Raw genomic sequence first — 8758 nt, 5'->3', positions numbered from 1 at the left:
TCTTCTATTAATCCTGTTAAAGCTCGGAAGGGTTGGCTTATGTATGATCAAATTGGTGGTGGGGGAAATGATGAAGATAAATATGGCAATTTCAGCTTTTATTGATACTGGAGGACGTGAATGCCATTGAAATGACAAGTAAAGCTTTTGTGTTATAGTACTTGCATATACATTGGATACTGTTCAATGAAGAGAATCTCTCCTGAAGGATAAAGTGATGCAATATTATCGCAATTAGAATTAAAAAAACAAATAAAGCTTTTTTTTTTTTTTTTTCAAAAAATGAGCTGCTGCTACTAGTTCACGTGAAAAACGAGCCTATATTAGGCCATTTCAATAGTTCTTGGGCTGGCGTAGATCATCTAATTTTCAAGGAAGTTGGGCTCAAGTGCGTGCCAATGCTACACTGGACAGAAGTTAGTGCCTCTGTTCGAGTCTGCTTCTTAATGAATTCGCTTGTTAAAAAAAAGAATGGAGAGGAATTAACGGCGTTAATATTAGTTGAGCCTCCACTCCACCACTGTCCCCATTCGTTATAAGCAACCCCATGCTTGGCCCAATCATGTCCAACAGCCCACTCCGTGTTTTTCTTCGCGCTCACTAAAATAATGTTATTATTATTATTATTATTTTTTTTTATAGAGATTGACGGATTGAAGACTCCAATATAATATGAGTAATATATTTCAATTTTTTTTGTTAAATAAAGAAATTTATTATTTTTATAAAATTTTATGTTATATATTTAATTGATTACTACTTTTTTTCTATAGGCATAATTCAATGCCAATGTCTCTGTTGGGTTGTCTTGTCGAGGACTTTCTTTTCCTCTTTTGTCTTTTTTTATATTTTATTTTTCTGATGCAATCCCCTAAACCACTTTCTTAATCGCATCGGCCAAATTTCACACCAATTTTTCAAGTTCTTACGTAAAACTAAAATAATTACTTTAGCTTTATGACATTTAACACAATTAAATCCTTCACTTCTTGATTAAATTATGATATGCTAAGTGGGCTATTCCTAGCTTTGAGTCTTTCCTCATTTGATTATTTAATTTCAGTTCTCAGGTCAGGTGGGTTCCAAGTTGCATGATTAACTCTTTGAAAATTAGATTTTTCTTCCGCCAATCAGTAATGCATCCTGAAAAACAATAACCTTAATTTGTTTTTTCTTCTCAATGATGACAAGCAAACAAAAATAACTTAATAATACCAGCCCAGAAAAGTGACAAAATTATTGGCTGTATTGTGTTAATTTGTTTATTTTAAAAAATTATTACTTAATCAATTTGCCACGTGTCAGTTTTATGTTAAATAGCTTTTGTGTGTCTCAAAAGCTTTTTCTCTGTGTCAGAGCGCAATATAAGAGCGAGGAAAGGGCAGAGAGTAGACTTGTAATGTTAGTGGTTACCGCCATACCCATCAGCGCTGCCTCACAGGAATCTGACGATTCTTGCGGAGACGTAGACGCATATGGATGTTGATTTCTGGCCCTCAAGAATCTACGCTAAGCACCTCTCTGCTGTACAAGCTGACAGATACAACTCTGGTACTTGCTTCTGTTTCTAGAAAATGCTTTGCTCTTTTTCTTTGTTTTGTTTTATTGAAGTGATTGTCTATTTGAGAGGTTTGTAATCTGGGTCTGAAGGTTTTGAGTGAATCTTTGTCTAGTTGGCATATCTCGAGAGTCCCTTTTTGTTTCTTTAAATTATTTTACGTACTTCTGTTTGTAGATTGTTTGGAATAATCTGCTATTTGAGGGATTTCAGGAGATCATGGGTTTGGGAGGGGGATCCTGGGAGAGTTTTCTGAGCTAGTGAGAATTGTAATCTTTATCTATATGAGATTAGTACATAAGGAGAGACATACCTCTTATTTGGGTAGAAGTATCTTAGATTCTCTTTGATTAGTGCGGTGGAATTTTATTACTGGGTCCGCGGAATCTTCGAAGATTTTACTTGATACGTCAACTATAATTAAGGAATTAGGTTGGAGTGCATGGTAGATCATGGCGAGCAACTTTCCTTACTAAGGAAGGTGATGAAAGTTCTATATTTAGATACTGGAGGTTAATCAATAATCAAAGCCACCAATGAAAACGACAAATTACAATGAAAATTGTAAAGGGCTGAATCCGGGAGAGGAAGAGTTCTTTGAGATTGATTTAGATATGTCAAAGCTCCAGAAGACTTTAGATGAACTTGAGGAATTGAGATTGTTGTTTTCCAAGGAGAAAAGATCAAATCTTCTGAATCCAAAATCAGAACTCTCAAGTCAAAATTCAAACCTTCTGTTTTAAGTCATATGGTTACTTGAAATCAAAACATCTGCAGGACAGTGAAAAGATTCTCGTGTCTAGTATCTATCATGCTCTTTATGATGAAGAGATATGATGAGGAATCAAAAGGTGAAACTGGTTTCAATGAAGGTGAGAGGTTAAACCTTTCATTTGACTAGCTAGTTAGCATGTGTTAAAAGGATGGATTTTGGGGAATTTTCAGTAGAGGCTATAAGAGGTTTAGTTTGAATTGGTTCATGAGTTCTGAGAACGCACTTGTGAATTTTCTCTAGGCTCTGGTGTTTGTTACCTGGATTCAAATATGTTGCTCATTTTGAGTAGTTGTTACTAGATTTGAATATTGAAGGATTAGAGAAGATCATTCAAAGTTTAAGTTTAGAGCTGAATATTTAAAGCGTAGAATGGCTATTTACATTTTAGAGATATGTGTAGCAATGATATGTGTATGTATATCTGTATGACATCACTCCTTTTGGAAATATGATATGGTCTGTGTCATCCATGTGGGTCAATTCGGATCCATTAGATTTAAAATCAAAACCAAGAACAATCACATGAAATATCATATGCATTGTCAAAAGGTGTCAAAATCCAAAAGTCATGTATCGCCAAAAGTGGTAAAATCCAAAAGTCATGTACATTGTTTAAAAGATACAACTGCATAAAGAGATACAACTTTACTAAATAATTATATACATAAAGTGATACAATTATTGGTCAAAAGGTGCCATGATTTATCAATAGTCAAGTTTTTGTTTTCATTTGTGAAATAAAGAAAAAACGCGTATAGAAAAGTGTGAAGTGTGTACAAGTGATTGTACATTGACTTTTGTTCTTAGTATCCTTAAAAGACTTTTGAGCATTGGTCGTTCTACGAATAAGGTACACATCTACACTGTGAATAAATTTGTGTAGTTCATGATTATATTCATGTGATTATACAATTGACTAGTGAAACAAATATGATGGAGATATTAGGTTGTATGGATATGGATTAAAACTGTGTATTTGAATCCATATGTTTAACTCTTATGTTTTTCTTCAACTCCTGCTACTAGAATGCCATATATTTGTACTTTTTATTTCCTAGATTTACAAAGAAAGTGTTTATTGTTTCCTCTCCTTTTTTTTCTTTCATTTTCCACCCTTTTGATTTGCATTATGGAATTGGTGGCCTTGTGTTAGTGGAATCCTAGGTGTTCCTTGGTTTCAAAACCATGGTATCCTCTTTTTGTGTCTTTATTGATCACCTTCTGCAGCTAGACTGATGAATATTAATCCATATAACTTTTCTTTTTTCTTCAATTGTTTAATGTATGAGCAGATAATAATTTGGCAATGGATGATTCGGATGGAGATGAGGATTCAAGAGCGTATTTTCCATGCCCCTTCTGCTATGTAGACATTGAAGTCCATGTGCTCTGCAGCCATCTGCAGGATGAACACTGCTTTGACTTAAAAAATGCAGTATGTGCTTCTTTTTATCTTATAATACAGTGTGCGAGTGTGTGTGGGTCATGGCCCATGGGTCGTGAACATGTGTGTGTATGCCTGTCAGGCATATCTATTTGTATGTATAGATATGATTGGCATCTTTAACTAGGCTTTTTGACAATCAATGAATCATCAAATTACATTGGTATGGATTCCTTTCTTGCCCACCCTAGCTGCTGTGGCCCCACGCACTCCAACTCAAGGGTGCTTCTTCTGGCCAATATGACACACATAACACATTGTAAAGTTTCTCAAGGATATTGTCCAACGTGATTTGTTGAGGGGATGGAAGTTATATAGCAAGCATTGTAAATGAAGATCATACTCTGCAGCACTCAATTCTTTATGCTATCTATTGAAATTTGAATTTGATGGTGACTTGAATGTTGTTCTTTCAGGTATGTCCACTTTGTGCAGCAAATTTAGGGAAAGATGTGATTGGGCATTTTACAGTAAACCATGCAAGTTCATTGACGGTACTTTTCACTTGTTTTAGGTCTTCAGGTGTATGCAACTCATCTCATCTTTGGTCTTGATTCTTGAAGTACATTGGATTGCTACATTTATTACTTTTTGATATAACATATGCATGACAATCCAGTAAGCATAATTTATGTTTGAATTCACTAGATTTTTTTTAATGCTTTGCAGCGCAGGAGAAAGTCTTTAAAATCTGGTCTCTGGACCGGTAGTTCAGCTATGATTGGCAAGGAACTTAGCTCATTTCTTGGATCTTCAACAAATGGTAGGGCAAACACAAACGAATCTGCACCAGATCCACTTCTATCACCATTTCTTGGCAGTGGATCCCATTCACACCCTCAAGGAAGCCAAGAAGATGAATCTTCCAATATAACTGCCCATTTAAAAAGGTATGCTCCTCACATGGCATCATGATATATACTATTGCGTTTCTTTCTTGAACATATGGCCTGCCTTATATCTGACTTTCGTTTAAAGCTTTTATGGAATTTTTCTAAACTATCATGCTTCACTTATGTTCCATTTAATTCTCTTACCTAGTTTACACTGTAAAGATTCTTCTTCTCCCATCCCTTTTGTTTGTATAATCCTTTCATTTTAGATTTTTTAGTTTCCAGACCTTATTTGTTTCCTATTTAATTAGTGGGAGGTGAGGAAACCAGTTAGGGAACAGCAATCCACAGCAATCCTGCTGATTCTGGTCTTTTTAATGTTCCATTAAGGTTTACTGATGCATTCTTGAATGAACTACACGGTGAAGGAAGCTTGTGTATGGTGCAGTTGTTTCTGTTGCACTGTATGCTACTTTTCCATTATAGAGATTGAGACCAGAAATTTTTTACATTTGATGAGAAAATATCTTCTGATTTTTGTTTCAATTTACTCTGATTGTTACACTGATTTGAGGTTTGAATATTTGACAATTTAGAGATGCTTCAAGACTAAAACAACTTGTGATGGTCGCCTAAAATCAAACATGCTTGAATTTCTTTTTTTTTTTTTTAGCAGATTTGGCAATGGGATACCACTAATTGCATATCTTATGTGCAGCACTGAGACACCTTCACTTGATGGAGGTGATGAGGTGGATTCTGAAGAGAGAAGGCATAGAGCAGCATTTGTTCAAGAGTTGATTTCCTCAACCATATTCTAAAGCTTTGTCAGTTTTCTGCGTGATGCAAACGGTTGCACTACTCATCGTTCACCACCTATAAATGATGTTGCATCTACAGACACTGGGGTTTTTATTACTGGTGCATGGATTTAGGAAAGCTAAACATCGTGGAGTGGATGGTGAATGGCTAAGTCGGGAATCAAATACATCTTGTATTTAATGTCTCTACATATATGTAGCCTCTTAAAAACTACATTTATCTAATGAATACTGAGTAGAAAACAAAACTCTTCTATTCTTAATGCTAAAGCTAGTCTTCACTACCGTCTCCAGAAAACGAATTTACCAATTCGTTTAGAACGTTTGCTATTAGGATGTGGAAGGTGACATTAACTTTTGTTATTTAGTTGCCTTCTGCCTTTCCCCGACTTTCCATTGACCCTCTGTGACACTCGATTGCCGCTTTGCACTCTTGAAATGCTTCACCAGGCGAAAGCGTACCCATGCAGCTTGAAAGGAATCTTGACAACCCACTTCAAAGAAACTAGGAGATTGGTGGGATCCAGGTATCCACCGATCACACAGTTTTTCATACACTGCCCCTTGAAGCTCAAGATACTTGTAAATTGCAAATATAGAAAAGCCACACCCCCTCCTATAAAACCAACGTCCCCTTGATCATGGGACGATGCAGGTCATAGAAAACTATCATTCTAAAGAATCCAATCTATCAAGTTATTTTCTACTCGAGCATCATACAAAACTAAGCAAGGGAAAAAAAAAAGCAGCAGGGAATGTGCAAGAAACCATTCCTCCACTTCCATGTTTAACGCTATCAAGCTGTACCAGGATCTCAATTCTCAACTACGAACTATTTTTAACCAAATTTTATTTGGTTTGAGTACATAATACCAAAAAAATGATGCATCTACTGACTTCCTACAACCTGGTCCTCTGATGGCTAAGGGGCATAATAGCCCTTCGTGTACCATTTAAAGGGCAGCAATAGACTAAAGTCCCAATTTAGCAAATTTCAGTCTTCCGCAACTCATATTTATATTGATGTTTTGCATCGAGGCTCACATTTTTCCGAAAGAGTAAAATGCAAGGTAATAACAAAATGAAAAATGCCTCAAGAAGAACAAAACACGGTACATAAACGTGAGCTACCAAGCATATAAAAAGAGAACTCATGACATGGGAATAAGTAAAGCTACACAGAAATGTTTGCTTATGCTGCAAAAAATTAGTCCGATCTGAAAAGAATATTTCTCAGAAAAGTAAACTTAGGAGTTAATCAAGCAATTCTTCATATGTATGTCTTGAAAGAAAGCATATAGGATAGGAGTTCTGCTCAAGCAGCTCCAGACACAGAGTATAAATTGAGAGACAGCCTAATAAATGGAACAACTAAAATCAGCTACCACAATATCTTCTTAATACATGTTATTCAAAGTTGCTGAAGTTTAGCAATGAGAAGCGACCAAACACAGGCAACATTGGATAAAGAAGTCACATTGAAATTATCAGAAGAATATAATCCAACTAGGCTAAACGTCAAAAAGTGCAAAAATAAAAAAAAAATAACAAAACTGCAAAATATATGACAGTGGCTTTGAAAAGTTTTGCTGAAATGGTGAAACTAAATGCACAAATCTGAGGTGAAGTTCAACACCATTCAAAAAGCCAAGCGCATTTTCTTCTAAAGTATCTACTCAATGATGGACTGAATAACACCAGCTCCAACTGTCTTCCCTCCTTCTCTGATAGCAAACCTCATCCCTTGTTCACAAGCCACAGGCACAATAAGCTCCACAACCATCTTCACACGATCACCGGGCATAACCATCTTTGACTCCTCATCCTTATCATTCATAATGGAGGCAACTCTGCCAGTCACATCAGTGGTCCTCATGTAAAATTGAGGTCTATAACCAGAGAAAAATGGTGAATGCCTACCGCCCTCTTCCTTCTTCAACACATAAACAATAGCAGAGAACTTAGTATGCGGAGTAATTGTGCCGGGTTTAGCCAAAACCATTCCTCTCTGAATATCAGCCTTTTGGACACCTCTCAACAACAATCCCACATTATCACCAGCCAAGGCCTCGTCCAAAATCTTTTGAAACATTTCAACTCCTGTCACAGTAGTATTCCTAGTATCCTTCAAACCCACAATATCTACGGTCTCACCCACCTTAACAGTCCCTCTTTCAACCCTGCCTGTGGCCACAGTACCACGACCAGTAATTGAAAACACATCTTCAATAGCAAGTAAAAATGGTAAATCAGTCTGCCTTTGGGGAATTGGAATGTAGCTATCCACAGAATCCATGAGTTCATAAATCTTATCGACCCATTGATCATCCCCGCGCTTAATATTAGGATTAGCCATCAAAGCCTCCAAAGCCAAAAGCGCGGAGCCAGAAATGATGGGTATGTCATCACCAGGAAACTCATAAGAAGACAATAACTCACGCACCTCCAATTCCACCAGTTGCAAAAGCTCCTCGTCATCAACCTGGTCCTGTTTGTTCAGAAAAACAACCATGTTGGGAACTCCAACTTGTTTTGCCAGCAAGATGTGCTCCTTGGTTTGGGGCATGGGACCGTCGGCGCCGGAGACGACAAGGATTGCGCCGTCCATCTGAGCAGCACCAGTAATCATATTTTTCACATAATCGGCGTGACCAGGGCAGTCCACGTGGGCATAGTGGCGCGACTCAGTCTCGTACTCGACAGTGGCCGTATTGATGGTAATACCACGGGCGCGTTCCTCTGGAGCGGCGTCAATTTCATCGTATTTCTTGGGTGCGCTGTTGCCAGTAGCGGCTAAAGCCATGGTGAGGGCAGCTGTAAGAGTGGTCTTCCCATGGTCGACGTGGCCGATAGTTCCGATGTTGACGTGGGGTTTCTTTCTTTCGAATTTCCCTCGGGCGGCACGGACGGTGAAGGAGCGGCGGCAGGTAGTGATGGTAGTGGAAGCTGAAGGGGAGGAGGTGGTAGAGAGGAAGGGGGAAATGAAGGAAGAGGAAAGAAGGGTTTTGGGAGTTAGCTTAGTGGGTTTTGTAAGGAAAGAGGAAGGGGAGGCATGAGGATGAGGGTAAGCTACTTTAGAGGTGGTGGAGGCCGTGGCCGAGGCTGAAATTGCCATGGGAGACTCTGGGATTAGCGTGAGAGTTTGGAGTTTTGGAGAGCGGGGATTGGAAGGGAACGGCCTAATGGGAAGACAAGAGGAGAGGATTAGTTTTGTTATCTGTTTGGTCAGGCTAAAAGAAGGGCTATTGTGAGTTTTTTTATCCGCTGCATCTTAGAGGCTTTGTGTAACAGCTAGTATCATAGGAAGTTGGTGAAACAAAATCAACA

The 8758-nt window shown here is 37.9% G+C and overlaps 2 protein-coding genes across 9 annotated transcripts; one reads left to right on the top strand and one right to left on the bottom strand.

Moving 5' to 3' along the window:
- The first annotated feature begins 1357 nt into the window (after positions 1–1357).
- LOC110646422 (protein DEHYDRATION-INDUCED 19 homolog 6) lies at positions 1358–5712 on the top strand. 8 transcript variants are annotated; one of them, XM_021799893.2, is made up of 5 exons: positions 1358–1551; positions 3626–3768; positions 4194–4271; positions 4447–4667; positions 5329–5712. In XM_021799893.2, exons 1-5 carry the CDS (start codon positions 1476–1478, stop codon positions 5429–5431), a joined length of 621 nt encoding a protein of 206 aa, XP_021655585.2. In that variant the 5' UTR covers positions 1358–1475; the 3' UTR covers positions 5432–5712. The 8 variants fall into 8 exon arrangements, with proteins under 8 accessions (XP_021655585.2, XP_057996267.1, XP_021655545.2 ...); XM_021799853.2 differs by having other exon boundaries at positions 1371–1551; positions 3623–3768; positions 4194–4301; positions 5287–5712; XM_021799858.2 differs by having other exon boundaries at positions 1374–1551; positions 4194–4301; positions 5287–5712.
- A 1101-nt stretch (positions 5713–6813) lies between these two features.
- LOC110646461 (elongation factor Tu, chloroplastic) lies at positions 6814–8758 on the bottom strand. The gene has a single exon (XM_021799904.2). The coding sequence runs from the start codon at positions 8544–8546 to the stop codon at positions 7104–7106; it is 1443 nt and encodes a 480-aa protein (XP_021655596.2). The 5' UTR covers positions 8547–8758; the 3' UTR covers positions 6814–7103.

This window comes from Hevea brasiliensis, chromosome 17, assembly GCF_030052815.1.
Source record: "Hevea brasiliensis isolate MT/VB/25A 57/8 chromosome 17, ASM3005281v1, whole genome shotgun sequence".
Classification (NCBI taxonomy): Eukaryota; Viridiplantae; Streptophyta; class Magnoliopsida; order Malpighiales; family Euphorbiaceae; genus Hevea; species Hevea brasiliensis.
The sequence above is the reverse complement of the archived record's forward strand: the minus strand, read 5'-3'. Positions and strand labels throughout refer to the sequence as shown.

What these genes read in the sequence shown, in the direction of transcription:
- LOC110646461 (XM_021799904.2), bottom strand. Translation starts at nt 8,546, where the DNA reads ATGGCAATTTCAGCCTCGGCCACGGCCTCCACCACCTCTAAAGTAGCT.
- LOC110646422 (XM_021799853.2), top strand. Translation starts at nt 1,476, where the DNA reads ATGGATGTTGATTTCTGGCCCTCAAGAATCTACGCTAAGCACCTCTCT. An exon ending in CTTGTTTTAGGTCTTCAGGT is followed by an intron (nt 4,302 to 4,446) that starts GTATGCAACTCA and finishes AATGCTTTGCAG; the next exon opens with CGCAGGAGAAAGTCTTTAAA. An exon ending in ATAACTGCCCATTTAAAAAG is followed by an intron (nt 4,668 to 5,286) that starts GTATGCTCCTCA and finishes TTTTTTTAGCAG; the next exon opens with ATTTGGCAATGGGATACCAC.